Source organism: Balaenoptera borealis, assembly GCF_965194805.1.
Source record: "Balaenoptera borealis genome assembly, chromosome: 15".
Classification (NCBI taxonomy): domain Eukaryota; kingdom Metazoa; phylum Chordata; class Mammalia; order Artiodactyla; family Balaenopteridae; genus Balaenoptera; species Balaenoptera borealis.
In genome coordinates, this window is record NC_138871.1 from 69,156,640 (window position 1) to 69,180,504 (window position 23,865).

The 23,865-nt window shown below is 38.9% G+C and overlaps 1 protein-coding gene and 1 long non-coding RNA gene across 3 annotated transcripts in view; one reads left to right on the forward strand and one right to left on the reverse strand.

Moving 5' to 3' along the window:
* Positions 1 to 23,865, reverse strand: part of WDR43 (WD repeat domain 43) — a 50,879-nt gene that overhangs the window by 14,609 nt on the left and 12,405 nt on the right. For both annotated transcript variants that reach the window (XM_082356749.1, XM_082356750.1), the window contains 8 exons: positions 12,964 to 13,084; positions 12,056 to 12,195; positions 7,458 to 7,560; positions 6,870 to 6,934; positions 4,720 to 4,891; positions 3,094 to 3,180; positions 1,771 to 1,902; positions 322 to 453 (listed from right to left, as the gene is read on the reverse strand). In XM_082356749.1, the coding sequence (XP_082212875.1) occupies positions 322 to 453; positions 1,771 to 1,902; positions 3,094 to 3,180; positions 4,720 to 4,891; positions 6,870 to 6,934; positions 7,458 to 7,560; positions 12,056 to 12,195; positions 12,964 to 13,084 (952 nt within the window). The remainder of the gene's footprint in view (positions 1 to 321; positions 454 to 1,770; positions 1,903 to 3,093; positions 3,181 to 4,719; positions 4,892 to 6,869; positions 6,935 to 7,457; positions 7,561 to 12,055; positions 12,196 to 12,963; positions 13,085 to 23,865) is intronic.
* Positions 13,094 to 22,796, forward strand: LOC309611885. Its single transcript, XR_014234814.1, has 2 exons — positions 13,094 to 14,017; positions 16,618 to 22,796. It is a non-coding gene; the product is annotated as an uncharacterized lncRNA (long non-coding RNA).

The following is a 23,865-nucleotide window of genomic DNA, read 5'->3' on the forward strand; positions in this document are numbered from 1 at the left end:
TAGAATGCTGAGTATTATAATTCAGCTACACAATGTTTACAAAGGCTTTTGTGAACTAAAGCCTAAGAACCTAGTAACAATCCACAACAATATTTCTATGAGAAAATGCATTCCAGGTTCAAAATAATTTAATACAATCCCTTTGTAGGTTGGTGACTGTCTGTATAGTGCCACCAAGTGATATATATTTGACTAAACTCACAAAACATTAAATTCAAGACAGCTACATAACATGACTATTCACTCTGTAAATGTGCTGTCAATCACTTTCTAAGAAAAATTAACCATCTTAATTCATTTAAAAACTGCTATAATACTTACATTTAGCATTTCAAAATCATTACTTTCTAAACCCTGTGTGAGGAGAACTGGAAAACTGTCCGTCTGCGGAAGGCTGTCCTTTTCTTTCTTCGTGTCTATGCCCAGTGCTCCCAGGCGTTCTTCAATGCTAACCTGCAGAACAGAAATGGCCACTTAGTGTTGTATCCGACAACACCTAAAGCAGTTTGGTCAAATTACTTTGTGCTTATGTCTCAGGAGACAAAAACCACTGATTGATTCACACCTCAACACTGAAAAACACAAATATGCTCTTCCTCATTCCAATAGAATCTCATCACCATAAAGCCAATGTCGTAGACAAGTGTAATGTCTGCAATCCAAGTTTCCAGACTCTAGTGAAAAAAAACAACTGAAAACCATGATTTGAAAATGTAATTCATAAAAAACCCTCTATATGAAGATTCAAAAAAGACAAGGATCTGGCATCTGATTACTAAAGCACAAGAAAAGACCTATAATCACAAAAGCTTCCCCTTCTGTAATTATCCCTTGCCATCAACCTCAGATCTTTTGCTAACAAATATTATCAAAAGAGCATAAAGACAGTTATGTTCCCCCCAAAATTTATAAGATGTCTTCCTATTTTTCTCTTTGTTTGCTATACAAAAACTCACTTGTACATAACTAATCCCTTATGAAAGCAAATCTAACAATTACGTTCTGCCAGTCCCTCGGTAGCTCAATCAAAATACAAACGTTCTGTTACTACCAAAGCAAACAGAGAGGCTTTGGTAAAGCCTCCTGTTTGGGTTATGTTTTATGAAAAACATTAAAAAGGTAGGAAAAAATTAAAGGGTAGGATCTAGGCCAAACTAGAGGAAGTTGGCACCTTATTTTTAAATCAGGTATCATGTTATTGAGAAACAATTTTTAAGAACAGCAATGTTATTCCCCAACCCCCCACCCCCAATAAAGCACGACATTTAAAATCAGGTAAAGAAACACTCTTTCTCTAATGATAAAACAGTTAAAATTCTAGATTATTTAGTCAAGAGTGACAAGTGAATGGAAGACAAAAAAGAGGATTTTTCACAGACAAGTACAGTAATCACAAGAGGGTTTTAAGAGTTGAGAAAAAAAATGGAATTTATACGCACTTTAAGAGGTTATAATGACGATCACTTTTAAAGACTAACTAGCATTAAACCAGCCAGGAATGCTCAGACAGCCAAGAGACAAGGCATCACTGGAACTCAGCAACATGCGAAACCCAATGAAAATCATCACAGCGTGTCCTGGCTTAATCTACAATTACCTTATGCAGCTAACAATGAACAAATGGCCAGAAGAGCACCCTCTTTAGTTAATAAGAGTTTTGTCCTCTCCATTTTCTGAAGTTTCAACTTTGGCTCCATCCAATGTAATTCTTAGAATCTCCCAAGTAATCTTAAATTTCAAACTCAAAAATGGTTAGAATGAGTGTATTACCTCATTTTCCCCTAATTTCCTCTTGCTCTCTATTTCCTCAGTCTGTGGAGGAGCAGGCTTGATAGCTGCATGATGACCAGGTATCCCAGGCACCAGAACTTTTGCTTCAGAATTCATCATTGGTGTTCTCACCTGTTAAACAGGAACAGTAGGGGTGTGACAAAGGAAACTGTCTTACTCCTTGCAAGATTTATCCCCAATGAGAAAACTAACAGCTTTTAAAAGGTTTTCCTACTGAAAAATTTAATGTAACTAACTCAGTATATGAATTAAAGATATATTTTAATTGAATACTGGCATTTAAGTATAATCTGAACATTCATGATTTTAAAGCCTGCAACATGTAAGAGTAAGAACCAAGAAAAACAAAATCTACAGATTACACAATGACACACTGACTTAAAAACTCAGGGGACAGGGGTTCGATCCCTGGTCCAGGAAGATCCCACGTGCTGCAGAGAAACTAAGCCCATGTGCCACAACTACTGAGCCTGAGCTCTAGAGCCCACAAGCCACAACTACTGAAGCCCGTGGTCCGCAACAGAGAAGCCACCGCAATGAGAAGCCCGCGCACCGCAACGAAGAGTAGCCCCCGCTCGGCGCAACTAGAGAAAGCCCACACGCAGCAACGAAAACCCAAAGCAACCAAAAATAAATAAATAATTTTAAAAAAAAGTTAAAGAGTGAAGCTGTACATTTTATGACTACCTCCAATAATTGATCTTTGCCAGAAATGCTCAGACAGCCAAGAGAAAGGTGTCATCTCTGAAACTCAGCCAGAAGCGAAACCATATGAATGTCATCATAGCATGTCTTGGCTTTCCTTTTTTTCATTAGACTGCCAAACATATGATGTCTCCATGTAGATGCCACATTATATTCAAAATAAAGCATGACCAAAATGTTCTTATATCTGGTATTTAATTCCAGCCCCATCATGGATTTAGGTTTTATTCCACCCTGAAATACAGCATTCCTCTCAACAAAGTTTTGCCCCTTTAAGTACAGAAATTGATGAAATAATTTGATAAATTTGATACTGATATTTACTCAGTGATCCTGCACTGGGGGTGGGGTGGAGGAGGAGGAATTAAATAAATCCAAGGTCTTCAACTTCTAGTCACCTATTCACTCATTCGTTCAACAAATCAAGAGCACAGAAATGAAAAAAGTTTTACAGTCTTAATATCTAAAACCTAATCCCACAAAATTTGTTAAGACAAGATCATAAAGAGGATATTAAGAGTTTAAACACAGTATTACGTAACAATTCAATTCACTCAAATATCTTTTTTCTTAACTTCTAATATGTAATGCACTCACCTTTGTTACAGCTGTTTCTACTTTTGGGGCCCAGCAGATTGAAATATCTCTTACTAAACACATATGAGGTTCTTTGGAATTTAAAGCCTGGGAATAGAATTTTAAAGAGGGAAAGGGGGTGGAAGGGAAAAAAAAAATTGTCAAACAAAGTAATCGGAAGTAAGAATAAAGTGAAAAAGAAATGCATTTTTATAAAAATACAAAAAAGTATAGAAGGCTTCCACAGAAAACTCCTGGTCACTCAGACTGATCACCATTCAGATTGATGCCATATGAGGAAAATGGGTAAACTCTGAAGATACCAGGCATAATGTTTACTTTCTTCAGTTATGTATTGCTCAAATCTTTCACATACGCAGTTTTAAAAGACTGACATTTAAAATGTAACAGATTTTAAAGAAAACATTATTAGCTCATCACCTTATAATCTGTCCTAAAAAAGACTGGTCCTACCCTCAGTTTCCTACTGCTATCCTTCCACAAGCTAGTCAAAGACAAGCAATGCTGATTAACAAAATGCTCTAAGGTGAATCTCTATGTCCTGATATGGTATTAAACAGGAGGGGAAGTGAGATGCAGCAAAGTACATACGTATCTATAAGGCTTTAAAGTTACAGGTAATTCTCTATACCCACCTAATCAATATCTGGAAAGACACAAAGCACACAGGAAACAGGCTGCATCTGGAGAGTGAGGTTATGGGATCTACTACGTATGGTAAGGAGACGTATGTTTACAGTTTAACACTTCTCTCCCTTTCTTATCACACCATAACCAAGTATTACATTTTTTTAAAGTAAGAAGTATTTTTAAATAGACTCAACAAGAGATTGCTTGAGCAAGAGATATTCCTCTCATAGTCTCACCTATTGGACATGCTCGTAATAACTCACCAAAAGTCTCCAAAGAAACTTCTGTAATCAAAAAACCTAAACCACTGCCCCACCCATTACATTTCCACTTAGAATATTCAATGTGTGCTATTACTAAGGGATCTCTTATTAAGATTTATCTTTTGGGTAATTGGGCAAAATTCACCCATACCTGTGGCTACTGAGCACCTGAAATGTGGCTAGTCCAAACTGAGATGGGCTTGTAAGTGAAAAATATACACCAGATTTTAAAGACATAATACCAAATAAAGGAAGAAGGGGGGTAAAATATCTCAAATAATGTTTTATACTAAACATTAAAACGATATTTTGGATATACTGGGTTAAGTAAAATTACATAGTTGACCCTTGAACGACGCAGGGGTTAGAGGTGCCGACCCTCTGTGCAGTCAAAAACCCACTTATAACTTGTTCATAGTTATAACGTATCCATAGTTCCGCATCTGTGGATTCAACAACCTTGGATAGTGAAGTACTGTAGTATTTACTATCGAAAAAATCCATGCCTAAGTGGACCCACACAGTTCAAAACTGTGTTGTTCAAGGACCAACTATATACAGAGTTCTCACAAGTTAAAATAAACCATCCACTGAAAAGTCCTTCAGTTAAGGGGACATATATGACATCTTCTTAAGTATTCCAATAAGCAGACCAATATATCATTTTAAAATCATTCTCTTCCACAGACATGTTGATGTTGCACTGCTTTACTCCAGAGGAGTAGCTACGTACCACTCGCTCAATGGTGGGCTGAAACCAACTGCCATATACAAGCAACAATGACATTTTGTCAGAGCAAAAACCAGCTGCTAGAATAGGGATGGGTTTTGGTGTTGATTTCTTGCCTTTCCCAGGCGTTGCTATCTGAATTGTGCAGTTTGAAGTCAAAGGCTTTTTGCAGTATCTGGAAATGGGAAAAAAATGAGATTAGAAAATGTGAAATAGCATCTCACACTAATTCTCTGAAGTTGGTGTCATGAAATGTCACCTCCCCCGGCCTCCACATCATCAGGAGTGACCAGTAGTGACCAGTGTCCCCAGAGCTCTTCATCTGTCAAGACTTCCTGTTCATCCATCCTGTTCTTCCATCTTGTCAAGAGTTCCTGTCAAGACTTCATCTATCCCCACCCTGCCAACATTCAAGACCTCACCACCAAAACCTGCCTTGAGGCACACTTGCTCTTCTATACAACTTTGTCAACCCTTACAAAAGGCCCCAAGCTCCCAAGGCTCTCTCTCTCACCACCCTGAGCTTCAGCCCCAAATGGCTCTGTTCTTGCCCTACTCTAATCAGCCCCATCTCTAATGGCCTCCAACCCCTGAAGCCTCACCATGACCTCTGCATCACAGTTCCAGGAGCAAAATGATCAGCAAAATATAAACAAAATTAGATCCTCAACTTCTTCGCTAAGAGCTCTCCTCACCTTGCTCGCCTCGGCAGCCCTCCCCACACCCTTAGTGCCAAGACCCTTGGCAATGATTCAAGTACGCTTCTTGTTCTTCACTAACACTTCAAGACAAGTAGTCTCTCCCTCCACCACCTCTAAAACCTTTGAAATTGCCGTCACCAGCTACCAGCTACATTCCCCTCCTGCCATCATCCAATGGCCTCTGGGTCACTCGGCATTTCTTAAAGATGTGAGTGGCTGTCATTCTGTCCAACAATTCCGCTGAGGAATTCCTTTCTTAGTGACTTCCATACACAGAATGCAGTCTGATGATCCTTCTGACGCCCTGCCCTCTCAGTTCCTTGAGCCTTCTACCTCCAGCAACCTTGTCCTTCCCTGCACCTTAGCCACACGCTCCTCACACCACAGACGTCTTACCACCACTAAGTACACACCCTCCATAATCCCAACCGTAAGCACCCCACTATCTTTCCAACTCACTCTTCCTAGTTTCCCGACTCCACAACCATCTCTATCCAGGATTTTTGGCCTCTGCTTGGCCTTTACCCTTCTATGGTCTATTCTCTTCACATCAGATAGAACGACTTAAAACTTAATGTCTTAAAACTTAGGTCAAACCCCATCAATCCTCAGTTTAAAATCCTTCAACAGCTTACTACTGCCCAAGGACAAATGCCCAAGCCCTTACCATGGCCCACCACTTCTGGGCCCTCAATTATACATTCCATGCATACATATGACTATATAAATAAAGGCCTCAAGTGCTACACATCAAAATGTTAACAGTTACCTCTAGGGAGTGGAACTCAATGGAGGGAGACTTGAGTTTTATAATCAATTGTCTATGCATCCTGAATGTTTTAAAATAAGTGTATACTGCTTTCATAACCCCTATACTAGAATTGTAAAAGGAAGGGTACCAACTGACAATAAAAAGTTGAAACCATTTTAAAGTTTAACATAATTATGCACATGACTGAGTCTCAGACCATGTTTATAGCACATGCAAGAGTTGGCAAACTTCTCTATAAAGGGCCAGAGAGTAAACACTTTCATTTGGGGGGCGGGGTGGGGCACATATGGTCTCTACTGGATGTGGCCTGCAGGCCATAATTTACTGACCCCTGGTCTATGACTACTACACATCATATCAGCAACTCCTCTCTGTCCACCAAAACACAAGCATTCACTGATGCACAAATGTGTGACAAATGTGTGACACTATCAAAGTCAGAAATTAAGCCTTCACCAAAGTTCACAAGCAAAGCTTTCCTACTGAACCAATTTCTTTTAAAATAAAACTTGAGTTCTCACTGGGAATGTATGTAGTCATACGGACAAAGAATTAAGAAGGCTTTCAGAACAATCTAAATGAAAAGTAACATACAGCTAAGAATATTGAGGTGGGAGTGTAAATAAGTAGCAAGTCAGGGAAGGAAAATAAATTTCTGACTTGAGAAACTTCTTACTTACCCATTTAATATGTGTTCAAAAAGATGAACTTGACCATCTCTGCAAACAACAGCTAACTTGACAGGCTAAAAGAAAAATGTAACATTAATAGGTAATATACTTTGGTCTACTCTAATAATTACTTATGAAAATTCAACTACCCTCTCCACCCTTCAAATAACAAGAGATAAATCAAAACAGTAAGGATGTACAACTCTTGAATTTAAAAATAATCACTGCCACCAAAATAACAATTCAAGTAGTTGTTGTCAAGCCTATAAATAAAAGTTTAGGCTAAGAAGACAGCACAGTCCATGAGAACGCAGCATGGAAGTTAGAGGAGCTAAGTCAATAACCAAGCGCACTGGCTGACAACAGGGAACCAACCGGCAGGCCCACATGTCAGGATTATTGAAAACGCCACTGCGCCCTGTCCTCTGCCCTTATGAGCACTCAACACAGAATCCAATGATTACTTCGAATAGTCTAAGATTTTTGTTTTATTTTGTTCTCTCTCTTTCCTGAATCATCAAATCATCAAAACCCTGATTTTAAAAAATAGTATTTGTGAAGTCCAAAAACAAATTCTCAAAGAAACAAGCCACTTACCTCTTCTTTATTTTCTGACAAAGTCAAGTCAATATAGACAGGTTCGTCTGTAACTGTAAAAGACATCACTGCATTCTTCTCTTTGTTTTCTGACCGGACCTGCCTAGATAACAAAACCAATGATTAGATAGTAAGACATTTAAAAAAAAAAAAAAAGGCAAACACCTAAAGGAAGTTACAGCAATCGGCTCCCAACAGCATTTTCATCTTTTGAAAGCTAAATAAAGTAATTAAAGATCAAAATAAGGGAAGCATTTGTGTCACTACCATGTAACATGGTTGCATGGGAAAAGAGAAAGCATTAATGCATTTGTGGCAGATTTAAACAATGAGCAACATTCTTTTCCATTAACCTATTTGTCTATCTTGATGGCAATGCCAACTGTCTGGATCACTGCAGCTTGGCAAGTTTTGAAGTGAGTTTTCCAACTTCTTTTTCAAAGTCATTTTGGCTATTCTATGTGCTTTGAATTTCCACTTGAATTTTAAAATCAGATTGCTGGGATTTTGACTGGACTCACATTGAATCTATACATTAATTTGAGGAGAATTAACATCATAGCAATACTGAGAAAACAGAGCCCAGAAATAGATAAATAGATAGATAAATGATCCTCACTATTTGTTGATTCTTTGAGAATTTGCCTACTTGCTACAATTTATTTGTAGACCCCGAAATCACTATTTGTGGTGATTTCATGGTCTTTAACAGGTATACATAGAGCAGTGAAGCATATGAGCAGCCCAACACTCATGAGGTTTAACAAGGCTATGCTCTGCCTTTTTATTTCAGCTTTCATACTAAGTATTCTTTTCACAGCTTATTTAGTGCCACACTTTCTGCTTTTGTGCTTTTGGTTGGTGATTTCACTATTTAAAATGGCCCCCAAGTATAATGCTGAAGTGCGGTCTAGTGTCCCTAAGAGTAAAAAGGCTGTGATATGCTTATGGAGAAAATGTTTAAGTTTGATAAACTCTGTTCTGACGTAAGTTAATCAGCTATGTGTGTGTGTGTATATAAATAAACTAGGGTATCTTTAAACAGAAATACACATAAAACAAGGTTATGTATTAATTAGATGACAAAAATGCTGTAACCAGAGGCTTGCAGAAACCAAACCCTGGTGTTTCCCCAAGGAGTAAGAGTTCAGTATCGCTGAATCAGTGCTCCTGAGGACTTTATACAACATGACGACTGCAAATAACAGGGAATTGACTCGATGTGTATATATGCAGCACCAATTCACTGGAGATAGTACTGGGACCAATGGATATCCAAAAAAAAAATAAACAAAAACAAACCCATGAACCCCAATCCGTTCCTTGAACCATATACTCAAAACAGATCACAGAACCAAATAAACACAAGACCTAGAACTAAAAAACTTCCAGGAGAACACTTTTGTGATCTTGGGTTAAACAAAGACTTCAAAACATGATCTGTACTTCATCAAAATTAAAAACCGCTTAGCTTCAAAAAAAAGACAAGCCACAGACTAGGAGAAAATATTTGTAAAGCATATACCTAATAATTGATTTATATTCAGAATATACACAGAACTCTCAAAACTCAGTAAGAATACAAACAACCCAGCAGAAAATAGGCCAAAATATTTGAACACACACTTTGTCAAGGAACATATCCAGATAGCAAGTAAGTACTTAAAAGATTCTCAACATCAATAGTCATTAGGAAAATGCAAATTAAAACCACACTGAGATACCACTACACACTTATCAGAATGGCTGAAATTAAATGATCATAAAGTGTTGGTGAATATGTGAAGGAATTAGCACTCTTATGCACAGCTGGTGGGAATGTAAAATGGTACAACCACTCTGGAAAAAATTTGGCAGTTTTTTAAAAAGTTAAATATACACCTATCGTAAGATGCAGCCATTATACTCCTAGGTAGTTACCCAAGAGAAATGAATCATGTGTCTGTACAAAGACTTGTACACAAATGTCCTTAACAACTTTATCTGTAATATCCTAAACATGCCAACAAGCCTGTAGACTGAGGTGGGGAGGGGGATTACAAAGGGATACGAGGAAACTCTTGGGAGCAATGCATGTGGCCACTGTCTTGATTGTGGTAATAATCTCACATTTGTATACATATGTAAAAACTTAATTATCCTTTTGCTTTAAGTACGTACAATTTATTATGTCAATTATAACTCATTGAAGCTGTTTAAAAAATCTGGGCACAAATTTAAAAAACTAAAATAAAGACTGAGTAATAGAGTAACAAGCGTGACTTACAAACATGATTCAAGATCAGATTCTTTTTATTAACTAGTGAGACTTTATACATTTACCAGTAAACAGTCTTTCAGTATTTTTGTGTCTAGAAGAAAATTAAGAGTTGATTTGATAAATTCTAAATATTTCATGCATAATAACTTCTTAATAAAACAAGAGTCACTCTAAAATGAAGTTACTCATACTATATACATGCTCAAAATCACTGCTATCACACCACTATATACAGCAGAAGCTGCTATTTTAGCCCATCAATAGGAGATAGTGAGGGCTTCCCTGGTGGTGCAGTGGTTGAGAGTCTGCCTGCCCATGCAGGGGACACGGGTTCAAGCCCTGGTCTGGGAGGATCCCACATGCCGCGGAGCAACTAGGCCCGTGAGCCACAATTACTGAGCCTGCGCGTCTGGAGCCTGTGCTCCGCAACAAGAGAGGCCGCGATAGTGAAAGGCCCGCGCACCGCGATGAAGAGTGGCCCCCGCTTGCCGCAACTAGAGAAAGCCCTCGCATAGAAACGAAGACCCAGCACAGCCATAAATAAATAAATAAATAATTTAAAAAAACAAACAAACAAAAAAAAAAAAACACCTGATGAGGTCACTTGGAAATGCACCAGTTTAAAACTGTCAGCCTCTCTCAAGCAAGTAGTTATTAAAAAAAAAAAAAAAAAAAAAAAATAGGAGATAGTACTTCCTCCTTGCAGTAATATGAAAGGGTTTTTTGGGTTTTTTTTAAATTTTAATCTTCATTCAGTGGCAAGAAGCCTTCAAATGTTATTTTCTTTCAGAAATGTGTCTTTCAAAGGTAATTATAAGGGAACCCTCGGCTTGCTCTACCTAACAAAACACAAAGTTTTCATGAATGGCCTTTGGGGGCAGCCTTTCAATATGCAGTTTTAATCTGTTTGTTTTTTATGGTTTACTCCTCTGTTACTAGGAAGCCCCAGGTATACACATACTATCTTCAGGATCTTAAGACAGCAGAAATCAACTTTTCTGCTATACAAAAAATTTTGGAGCTGGAGACCCCTAGTCTCAGGAGCCAAAGAGGTGAGGCATTAAAGACTGAAGCACCTCAGTAATGTCAGGAGATTGAGGTGGCTGATTTTAACTTTTCTGGCATTACTAATTTCTTATGTTAGGGATGAACCCTCTAGAACCAAAATAAGATATTCCAATAGGCGCTCCTCAACAATGAGACACAGGACAGAAAACCAACACAATTTGATTATGAGAGGCATAATTAGGAACTAAGCTGACGGTCTGGAGGTGAACAGAGGTCCACCTCCAGACTAATATGAACCTTCCCCACACGACTACTTTAAGAAATACATATTTGATGAGTCTCACTTCTGAGTAACTTTATATGGTCAAGAGCATGCTCAACTAACTGATCATTAGGATAAGAAACTACTTCTATTTTTACAATCTCTACTTATTCTGTCCATGAACATCAGGTAAAAGAAAAAAAGTTAATTTCACCATCAGATGATGTTATAAAATCCTAGAAATTTCTTATTATTACTTTTTAAAATTTATTTATTTAGTTAGTTATTTTTGGCTGTGTTGGGTCTTCGTTTCTGTGCGAGGGCTTTCTCCAGTTGCGGCGAGCGGGGGCCACTCTTCATCGCGGTGCACGGGCCTCTCACTATCGCGGCCTCTCTTGTTGCGGAGCACAGGCTCCAGACGCACAGGCTCAGTAGTTGTGGCTCACGGGCCTAGCCGCTCTGCGGCACGTGGGATCCTTCTGGACCAGGGCATGAACCCGTGTCCCCTGCATTGGCAGGCGGATTCCCAACCACTGCGCCACCAGGGAAGCCCCTATTTCTTAAATTTAAAAACTTTTTGATGGCTCTTTAATACCAAATTGATTTTTACTTTCAAAAGTAGCTTCAAAGGGAATTAGTGACAGAAACCACTGCAAGGAAAGGTTTACTGGGAATTCTCAGACACAACCAAGGAATTTAATGTCCTCAGTAAACCATCAAATAGGCATTACTGCACTAACCCAGATAGTCATCTCTTTCAACAAAATCAGAGATTTTCCTAAAAAAATTTTTTAAAAAGGTTTTTAAATTGCCCAGTCACAAAAATATTCAGCCCACTTTATCTCTAAACATGCATGGAGGAAGTTCTATTATGTAATGCTCTTAAATTTTTCTCATAAAGATCTGATTTTTAGGCAGGTTCAATTCCTCATTACAAGTCAATATAAAATAAATCTAACATTAAATACAATAAAGCAAATCTCATATTCATCATTTATATTAACCATATAAGCTATGACCGATTCTTTCAAGGCAATGTTACCTCCCAAAATCCAAAAGACTACATACCAGACATTAAGTAACCGGTCATGTACTGCTCCAGATAAGAAATAAAGACCTGTAATTCCATCAAAGGGTTGGCTCTCATTAGGAGGTCTGATAGTAGTGAACAAAAGTGATGAAACCGGCGTTGCATGTCCCGTGAAGTGCTAGAGAAAGTTAAATCTCATTTAGGAGAAGATGTAAAGCAGTAACAAAAATTAAGACTTCATATGTATTATAAACAATATACATGATACATATCTGAAATCAGAGCTCCAGACTACTAAGGTTATTTGTGCTATATTCCTCTCACTTTAAAAAACTCCATCCGAAAAAAACTGAACATTAAAGCTGTCCCTTCCAACTCCCGTGAGCCTACCCCACAATCTTTACTTCTTCCGTATTTGTGTTAAAGATTCACTTCATTCTATCCATTTTAAAAGGGGTGCTTGGGTGCTCAGACACAGCCAAGGAATTGTAGGTCTTCATGTTACTCTCAGTGAGTCGAAACCACAATTTTAAGGCATCATCACAGCACCAAATGTTCAGTAACCCCTGAGCACACTCAAAATGTAATTCTAAATCTCCACAGCTAAATACAATAATATAAACAAATGCTGGATGCAAGCTAGAAATAAAAAATTACTATCATTATTATATAATTATATTATTATTGAAGAGAGTAAGATACTTAATTCAAATTCCACTCATTTCATTTTCCATTTACATTCATTCTTCCAATGCATGCAAAAAGGACATGTCTAATCTATTTAACAGATTTGGAGGACTACTTTTGTCTATTAATTGTACTATTTCATATGCTTGAAAATAACACATCTGTATTCTTAAAACAATATTCTTTGGCTCAGACTTCTGCCTTTCGCCATACTTACTCTAGACAACTGTTATGCTTAAAACTAATTTGATTCACTCACTCTGTAGACTTCTTTGGTCTCCAAAACCCATAGTTTGATTGTTCGACCAGCTGAAAGCAACATCTTTCCATCTGGGCTGATACACAGAGAACTGACACTGCTATTATCACCTTTCCATTTGCTGTATTGTGAAGAGAAATAAAAACATCTCAATGAATGGGGAGGAAACTTAACTCAAAGCAAAAAGAAAACAAAAGGCAAACTAGGCATTACAAATACCACTCAAGGGGCTTCCCTGGTGGTGCAGTGGTTAAGAATCCGCCTGCCAATGCAGGGGACACCGGTTCGAGCCCTGGTCCAGGAAGATCCCACATGCCATGGGGCAACTAAGCCCGTGTACCACAACTACTGAGCCTGTGCTCTAGAGCCCACGAGCCACAACTACTGAAGCCCGTGCGCCTAGAGCCTGTGCTCCGCAACAAGAGAAGCCACCACAATGAGAAGCCCACGCACCACAACAAAGAGTAGCCCAGCTTTCCGCAACTAGAGAAAAAAAAAAAATACCACTCAAGGTTCTATGCCAAACTGCATTCCCTAAAATCTTGACTCAGGTAACCAACCTTGGACATATCACCAAGGTAATGCTTCCCCAATAGGACAGAGACTCTCAAGAGGTACCAGGAAATGGGTTAATAAGAGTTATAAGAAGGTAAAACGGGTAGTTGTGTCTCCTGTGATCCATGAGGTGATTCTGTTAATGCCCAGGAAACTACCATGCTGGCTGGACCTCTACAAACCTATCCTATCCCCTCCATAGTTCCTGCATTCTCTGGAAGGCTGAGAATTTAATTTACTTAGTAACACAAATGATCTCTCAACCTACAGTACAAAAAGGTTATTTCTACCCCAAATCCACAAATATATGCCCCTAGCTGATAGAATAAAATAAATTAGGTATAATGATCCCTTTCTAATACCACAAATATGATTAACAGCAAGAGTCTTTGCAAACTGTTGCATACGTTAATGCTATTTATAAGCAACAAGGAGCCTGGCTTGGCTATTCACTTATAAAATCAAGAAGTAACAGTAGCGGGACCTCCCTGGTGGCACAGTGGTTAAGAATCCGCCTACCGGGGCTTCCCTGGTGGCGCAGTGGTTGAGAGTCTGCCTGACAATGCAGGGGACGCGGGTTCGAGCCCTGGTCTGGGAGGATCCCGCATGCCGCGGAGCTACTGGGTCCGTGAGCCACAACTACTGAGCCTGCGCGTCTGGAGCCTGTGCTCCACAACAAGAGAGGCTGCGATAGTGAGAGGCCCGCGCACCGCGATGATGAGTGGCCCCCACTTGCCGCAACTGGAGAAAGCCCTCGCACAGAAACGAAGACCCAACACAGCCAAAAAATTAAAAAAAAAAAAAAAAACAAAAAAAACAAAAAAAAGAATCCGCCTACCAATGCAGGGGACACGGGTCCAAGCCCTGGTCCAGGAAGATCCCACATGCCATGGAGCAACTAAGACTGTGCGCCACAACTACTGAGCCTGTGCTCTAGAGCCCGTGAGCCACAACTACTGAAGCCCGTGTGCCTAGAGCCTGTGCTCCACAACAAGAAGCCACCGCAGTGAGAAGCCACGCACCGCAACGAAGACTAGCCCCTTCTCGCTGCAACTAGAGAAAGCGCATGTGCAGCAACAAAGAACCAATGCAGCCAAAAATAAATTAATTTTAAAAAAAAACAAAAAACACAGAAGTAACAGGAGCAATCTTCTTACGAAAAAAGGTTAATTCTAAAGTGAAAGAAAACATATTGCTCTGCCAGTCACATTGGAATATGTCAAATTACTCATTTGGAAAAACAAAATTAGATTCCTGTCTTATATTACATACACACTAAACTTAATAACTTAAACCAAAACTAATTGATTAAAAATAAGTATTAAAAAAATATTTATGAGAAAGTTTTTATAATCATGGGGTTAGGAAAAGCCTTCCAAAGCAATCACAAACAAAGAATCACAAAGGAAGAAAATAATCAAGTTTAATTAAATAAAACTCTGTACCACAAAATAAGTCATAAAATTTAAAGCAAAAGGCTAAGAGAAAAAAATCAAAAATATATAGGCGAAGAGTAAGTGTGGAGGCGGAGTCAAGATGGCAGTGTGGGAAGACGTGGAGTTAGCTTCTCCCCACAACTAGGGCGCCTGCTGGCCGCTGGTGGGGGACTCTGACACCCAAGGAGAGGGGAGGAACCCCAAGGTGAACCGGTAGGACGCAGGGGCACTGGGTGGGGGAGAAGTGGAGGCCAGACAGGATCGGCACCCCTGAGGCCGGGGAGATCAAGAGGCAGGCGGGAGGGACTCTCAGGGAAGAGCCGGAGAGGAGCAGAGGGCGATCGCCTGGCCCACTCGGGCTGGGGAGCCTGCTGAGCTCCCAGGCTGGTACCCCCACCTCCAAAGCCCCGTCTAGGTCTCCTGGGTCCTTGGGGGCATAGGAAGGAGGCTGAGGGGAGAACTGGAGAGGCAGGCGGGAGGGGCCTTCCCAGATCGGAAGAGCAGGAGAGGAGAGGAGAGGAGGGCGTGTGTCCTGCCCACTTGGGCCCAGGAGGCCTGCTGGGCTCCCAGATGAGGTCCCCTGCCCTCTGAGACCAAGCCCCACCCCCCATAGTCCCCAGGGCCTTTTCCAGCCCTGTGGGACCTGAGCATTGGCCCCTCCCAGCACCCAAACCCTGCCCTTGCTTAGGCCCTGCCCTCCACAGCCAAGGCCTTCCCCCCACCCCTTTCTTTTTCCCTCCTCTTTTTTACTACTCTGATATTGATGTCCCTTCCGATTGTTGATTAATCTTCTATATTCTTTCTAACATAACTGTTAGTTTCCTAGTCTAATTTTATTTTTTACTTTGTTATTGTTGTCTTTTTTGTTTGTTTGTTTTGCCGCCCCAGGCAGCTTGCAGAATCATAGTTCACGAGCCTGGGGTCAGGCCAAAGCTCCTGCGGTGGGAGCTCCGAGTCTTAACCACTGGACTAACAGAGAACCTCAGACCCCAGGGAATATTCACTGGAGTGAGGTCTCACAGAGGTCCTCATCTCAGCATCAAGACTCAGCTCTACCCAATAGCTTACAAACCCCAGAGATGGAAACCTCAGGCCAAACAACCAGTAAGACAGGAACACAATCCCACTCATTAAAAAAAAAAAAAAGTCACAGATGAAGGAGCAAGTAAAAACCTACAAGACCAAATAAATGAAGAGGAAATAAGCAATCTACCTGAAAAAGCATTCAGAGTAATGATAGTAAAGATGACCTGGAATCTCAGAAATAGAATGGAGGCACAGATTGAGAAAATACAAGAAATGTTTAAAACAAAGATCTAGAAAACTAAAAAACAAACAAACAGAGATGAACAACATAATAGCTGAAATGAAAAATACACTAGAAGGAATCAATAACAGAATAACTGAGGCAGAAGAACGAATAAGTGAGCTGGAAGACAAAATGGTAGAAATAACTGTCGAGGAGCAGAATAAAGAAAAAAGAATGAAAGAACTGAAGACAATTTCAGAGACCTCTGGGACAACAGTAAACGCACCAACATTTGAATTACAGGGGTCCCAGAAGAAGAAGAGAAAAAGAAAGGGTCTGAGAAATTATTTGAAGAGATTAGAGTGGAAAACTTCCCTAACATGGGAAAGGAAATAGTCACCAAAGTCCAGGAAGCACAGGGAGTCCCATACAGAATAAACCCTAGGAAAAACACACCAAGACACATATTAACCAAACTAACAAAAATTAAATTCAAAGAAAAAATATTAAAAGCACCAAGGGAAAAACAAAAAATAACATACAAAGGAATTCCATAAGGTTATCAGCTGATTTTTCAGTGGGAATGCTACAGGCCGCAAGGGAGTGGCAGGATATACTTAAAGTGATGAAAGAGAAAATCCTACAGCTAAGATCACTCTACCCAGCAAGGATCTCATTCAGATTCGATGGAGAAGTCAAGAGCTTTTCAGACAAGCAAAAGGTAAAAGAATTCAGCACCACCAAAGCAGCTTTACAACAAACGCTAAAGAAACTTCTCTAAGTGGGAAACACAGGAGAAGAAAAAGACCCACAAAAACAAACCCAAAACAATTAAGAAAATGGTAATAGGAACATACATATCGATAATAACCTTGAACGTAAATGGATTAAATGCCCCAACCAAAAGACACAGACTGGCTGAATGGATACAAAACAAGACCCATATATATGCTGTCTACAAGAGACCCACTTCAGACCTAGGGACACATACAGACTGAAAGTGAAGGGATGGAAAAAGATATTCCATGCAAACGGAAATCAAAAGAAAGCTGAAGTAGCAATACTCATATCAGATAAAACAGACTGTAAAATAAAGACTGTGAAAAAGATAAGAAGGGACACTACATAATGATCAAAGGATCAATCCAAGAAGAAGATATAACAAATATAAATGTTTATGCACCCAACATATAGGAGCACCTCAATATATAAGGCAAATGCTAACAACCATGAAAGAAGAAACTGACAGTAACAAGTAATAGTAGGGGACTTCAACACCCCACTTACACCAATGGATAGATCATCCAAACAGAAAATACATAAGGAAACACAAGCTTTAAATGACACAATAAACCAGATAGATCTAATTGATATTTATAGAACATTCCACCCAAAAGTGGCAGAATACGCTTTCTTCTCATGTGTACATGGAACATCCTCCATCTTGGGTCACAAATCAAGCCTCGGAAAATTTAAGAAAATTGAAATCGTATCCAGTATCTTTTCTGACCACAACGCTATGAGACTGGAAATCAATTACAGGAAAATAACTGTAAAAAACACAGATACATGGAGGCTAAACAGTGTGCTAATAAATAACCAAGAGATCACTGAAGAAATCAAAGAAGAAATAAAAAAAAACATGGAAACAAATGACAATGAAAACACGATGACCCAAAGCCTATGGGGCACAGCAAAAGCAGTTCTAAGAGGGAAGGTTATAGCAATACAATCTCACCTCAAGAAACAAGAAAAATCTCAAATAAACAATCTAACCCCACACTTAAAACAACTAGAGAAAGAAGAACAAAGAAAACCCAAAGTCAGTAGAAGGAAAGAAATCATAAAGATCAGAGCAGAAATAAATGAAACAGAATCGAAGAAAACAATAGCAAAGATCAATAAAACTAAAACCTGGTTCTTTGAGAAGATAAACAAAATTGATAAACCCTTAGCCAGACTCATCAAGAAAAAAAGGGAGAGGACGCAAATCAATAAAATTAGAAATGAAAAAGGAGAAATCACAACTGATACTGCAGAAATACAAAAGATTATAAGAGACTACTACAAACAACTATATGCCAATAAAACGGACAACCACGAAGAAATGGACAAACTCTTGAAAGGTACAATTTTCCAAGACTGAATCAGGAAGAATTAGAAAATCTACACAGACCTATCACAAGTAATGAAATTGAAACTGTAATTAAAAATCTTCCAACAAACAAAAGTCCAGGACCAGATGTCTTCACAGGTGAATTCTATCAAACATTTAGAGAAGAGCTAAAACTGATCCTTCTCAAACTCTTCCAAAAAACTGCAGACACAGAAACACTCCCAAATTCATTCTACAAAGCCACCATCACCCTGATACCAAAACCAGAAAAAGTTATCACAAGAAAACTATAGACCAATATCACTGATGAACATAGATGCAAAAATCCTGAACAAAATACTAGCAAAGAGAATCCAACAGCACATTAAAAAAGGATCAAACACCATGATCAAGTGGGATCTATCCCAGGGATGAAAGGATTCGTCAATATACGCAAATCAATCAATGTGATACACCACATTAACAAATTAAGGAATAAAAACCATACGATCATCTCAATAGATGCAGAAAAAGCTTTTGACAAAATTCAACACTGATTTATGATAAACTCTCCAGAAAATGGGCATAGAGGAACCTACCTCAATATAATAAAGGCCACATAAGACAAACCCACAGAAAGCATCACAGTCAACGGTGAAAAACTGAAAGCGACCACTAAGATCAGGAACAAGACAAGGATGTCCACTCTCGCCGCTCTTATTCAACATAGTTTTGGAAGTCCTGGCCACAGAAATCAGAGAAGAAAAAGAAATAAAAGGAATACAAATTGGAAAAGAAGAAGTAAAACTGTCACTGTTTGCAGATGACATGATACTATACATAGAGAATCCTAAAGATGCCACCAGAAAACTACTAGAGCTCATCAAGGAATTTGGTAAAGTTGCAGGATACAAAATTAATGCACAGAAATCTCTTGCATTCCTATACACTAATGATGAAAAATCTGAAAGAGAAATTAAGGAAACACTCCCATTTACCATTGCAACAAAAAGAATAAAATACCTAGGAATAAACCTGCCTAAGGAGGCGAAAAACTTGTACTCAGAAAACCATAAAACACTGATGAAAGAAATCAAAGATGACATAAACAGATGGAGAAATATATCCATGTTCTTGGACTGGAAGAATCAATATTGTGAAAATGACTATACTATCCAAAGCAATCTACAGATTCAGTGCAATCCCTATCAAACTACCAATGGCATTCTTCACAGAATTAGAACAAAAAATTTTACAATTTGTATGGAAACACAAAAGATCCTGAATAGCCAAAGCAATCTTGAGAAAGAAAAATGGAGTTGGAGGAATGAGCCTCCCCGATTTTAAACTATACCACAAAGCTACAGTAATCAAGACAGTATGGTACTGGCACAAAAACAGAAATATAGATCAATGGTACAAGATAGAATGCCTAGAGATAAAACCACGCACATATGGGCACCTAATTTACGACAAAGGAAGTAAGAACATACAATGGAGGAAAGACAGCCTCTTCAATAAGTGGTGCTGGGAAAACTAGACAGCTACATGTAAAAGAATGAAATTAGAACACTACCTAACACAATACACAAAAATAAACTCCAAATGGATTAAAGACTTAAATGTAAGACCAGACACTACAAAACTCTTAGAGGAAAACAGGAAAAACACTGACATGAACCACAGCAAGATCTTTTTGACCAACCTCCTAGAGTAATGGAAATAAAAACAAAAATAAAATGGGACTTAATTAAACTTAAAAGCTTTTGCACAGCAAAGGAAACCATGAACAAGACAAAAAGACAACCCTCAGAATGGAGAAAATATTTGCAAATGAAACAACAGACAAGGGATTAATATCCAAAACATACAAACAGCTCATGGAGCTCAATATCAAAAAAACAAACAATCCAGTTAAAAAATGGGCAGAAGACCTAAATAGACATTTCACCAAGGAAGACATACAGATGGCCAAGAGGCACATGAAAAGATGCTCAACATCACTAATTATTGGAGAAATGCAAATCAAAACTACAATGAGGTATCACCTCATGCCATCCAGAATGGCCATTATCAAAAAATCTAGAAACAATAAATGCTGGAAAGGGTGTGGTGAAAAGGGAACCCTCCTGCACTGTTGGCGGGGATGTAAATTGATACAACCACTATGGAAAACACTATGGAGGTTCCTTAAAAAACTAAAACTAGAACTACCATATGACCCAGCAATCCCACTACTGGGCATATACCCAGAGAAAAAAGACACATGTACCATAATGTTCACTGCAGCACTATTTACTATAGCCAGGACATGGAACCAACCTAAATGTCCATCGACAGATGAATGGGTAAAGAGCCATAAAAAGAAACCAAATTGAGTTATTTGTAGTGAGGTGGATGGACCTAGAGTCTCCTAGTACAGAGTGAAGTAAGTCAGAAAGAAAAAAACAAGTACCGTATGCTAACACATATATATGGAATCTAAAAAAAAGTTGTACTGATGAACCTAGTTGCAGGGAAGGAATAAAGAGACAGACATAGAAAATGGACTTGAGGACATGGGGTAGGAGGGTGAAGCTGGGGCGAAGTGAGAGTAGCATCAACATACATACACTACCGAATGTAAAATAGTTGGCTGGTGGGAAGCAGCAGCATAGCACAGGGAGATCAGCTCGATGCTTTGCGATGACCTAGAGAGGTGGGATAGGGAGGAGGGGAGGGAGGCTCAAGAGGGAGGGGATATGGGGACAAGTGTATGTATATGGCTGATTAGCTTTGTTGTGCAACAGAAACTAACACAGTATTGTGAAGTAATTATACTCCAATAAAGATCTATTAAAAAAAAAAAGAAAAAAATATATAGGCAAAGCATTAATACTCAGAATACATAAATAGCTCTTTATATTCAAGAAAGAACTCGAGTTTAAAAAAAACTCAAAATAAAAAGACAAAGGATATATAAACAAGCAATTCACAGAAGAAATACAACTTGTCAATAAAGATGGAAACACCCAACCTCACCAATAATCAAGGAAATGCAACAATAATGTATGAGAACTTTTCCTTTACCCTCACTGGTTCCTAACATTCTTGACAATTTCTCACCAATTCCCAGAGCTTCAACACTCACCTGTATTCCTTATTCAACATCTACTCACTGAATTGACACAAGACATGATCACCATCCTGACAAGCTTCCTGAATCTACTTCACCAATGAGTACTGAAAAGGCCAGCACAGAGCCAACACCACCACACCCCTGTCCCCTGTTACTTGTGTAACCCTCCTCCATCAGCAGAACCTGGGAACTTGTTAGAATTCCCAAGCCCCAACCTAGACCTACTAAATCAGATCTGTAAACACATATAACATATGTGCACATTAAAGCTTGAAAAGCACTAGATCAGAAGATTCCTCTCTGGGAAATGTGACAGGTTCCAGAGGAATGACCTACATATCCTGATACTGAAGATCTCCAAATCACTCTACAAATGAAGCCCAGCAACTGAGCCACACACCCACAATGGCTTTCCAATCAGCTTTTTAATGCTTCATTTTTGAAAAACAACAGGCAGCCAAGGATCTCCAGTCACTTGAAGAATGCCTTTAACATGAAAGAAACCAAAATCAAACAAAAATCAAAACATTCTCAAGAGGGAGATGATAAAAAGTTAAAAAGTTTAAATCCTATAATATCTTCAGAGAGTTAGAAAATATTATACACATGACAGAAACACGACGCAACAAAAAAGAAATACTCAAAGAACGAAAAACAGCTCCCAGAAGTTAAAAATTTAATTAGAGAAACTTAAAAATTCAATACAAGATTTAGAAGGTGAAATTGAAGCAATTTCCCAGGTAACAGAAGAAAAAGACGAAAGAGAAAATGAAATAAGGTAAGAAACCTAAAGGATTAGTCCAGGAGATATAACACCTAAATAACAGTATGTAGTATAAGAGAAAGATCAAAGAAAAGCGAAGGAATGAAATTATCAAATACACAGTATGAGAAGAATGCAGAACATGAATTCCCAGGCTAAATGGTCCCTCAAGTGTCAACATAATTCACTGACTAAAGAAAAAAAAACACAGGATATTTTAAAATATAAAAATAATTAACAATGAAAGCCAAAAAACCAACAAACCAATGCTTCAAAATCCTGAGGGGAGGGCTTCCCTGGTGGTGCAGTGGTTAAGAATCCGCCTGCCGATGCAGGGGACACAGGTTCGAGCCCTGGTCTGGGAAGATCCCACATGCAGAGGAGCAACTAAGCCCACGCACCACAACTACTGAGCCTGCGCTCTAGAGCCCGCGAGCCACAACTACTGAAGCCCAAGCGCCTAGAGCCCATGCTCCGCAACAAGAGAAGCCACTGCAATGAGAAGCCTGCGCACCGCAACGAAGAGTAACCCCCTGCTCACCGCAACTAGAGGAAGCCCGCGCACGGCAACAAAGACCCAACGCAGCCAAAAATAAATAATTAAATAAATGAATTTTTTTAAAAAATCCTGAGGGGAATTATTTCCAACCCAAAAGTCTGTATCTTCAAATTATCAATCAACTGTGAGGATAGAATAAAGACACTGGAAGACATGGATGGTAAATTTATTGAGATTTTCCTTGTCTTCCAGGAAGCTACCAATTTGTGTCACCAAAAAGAAGGAATAAACCAACAAAGAGAAAAATGGGATCCAGGAAACAGAGGCTCCATCTGACAGGAGAATTTTCAAGATGATGAAAGGAAATGTCAGGATAATCACTGAAAGAAGGCAGAGAAGTCCTCCAAGAAATAAATGAAACTGGAGGGAAGCCTCCAAAGATTAAATAACTGATTGATTAACTGATGTGTCTGAAAATAAATGAGATTTACACTACTGCAGGAATGAGACTGAACTAATGACGGGTATATACAAAACTAAGCAAATGAACAATAAAGCAATTATAAACCCCAAGAAAAGCAAAATTTTGTGCCAAAAGTTAATATAAACAGTACAGTCCAAGTCTCATCTGTAACAATACTTAAGTAGGCATAATGTGAACAATGAATACTGCTTAATCAAAGTGTGACATTAAAATATCGGGAAAATGGGGACAGAAAAAGGTAGAGGCTAAGAGCTAAATCCTCATCTTCCATAGTAGGAAATCAACAGATAATACCTAAAATGGAAAATAAAATCAGTTAACTATAGCGTAAGAATGCCAAGAATGGAAACTGGAAACAAAATATTGTATGAGACAGCACAGTTTGGATGAAAGCTCAGGCTGTGATTCAACCTATTTCTTAACTATAAAACAGGGATGGAGACCACCTCGCAGTGTTACAAATACAATACTGTGCATAACATGTTGAACAGTGCCTTGAACATTAGTCCCTATGTTAAGGAAGTGGCTTGGTGAACTCTCTTCCAGACAGCATTTAAAAGTACAGCTGCATGGGCCCCACCCCTGACCTAGTGGATGAGAATCTCCACAGGCGTCTCTTTACAACTATGAGTATGGAAACTACCACCACAGGTAAATGGAATGCACTTACTGAACCTCTAGGCAAATGATTATTCTCTGCACC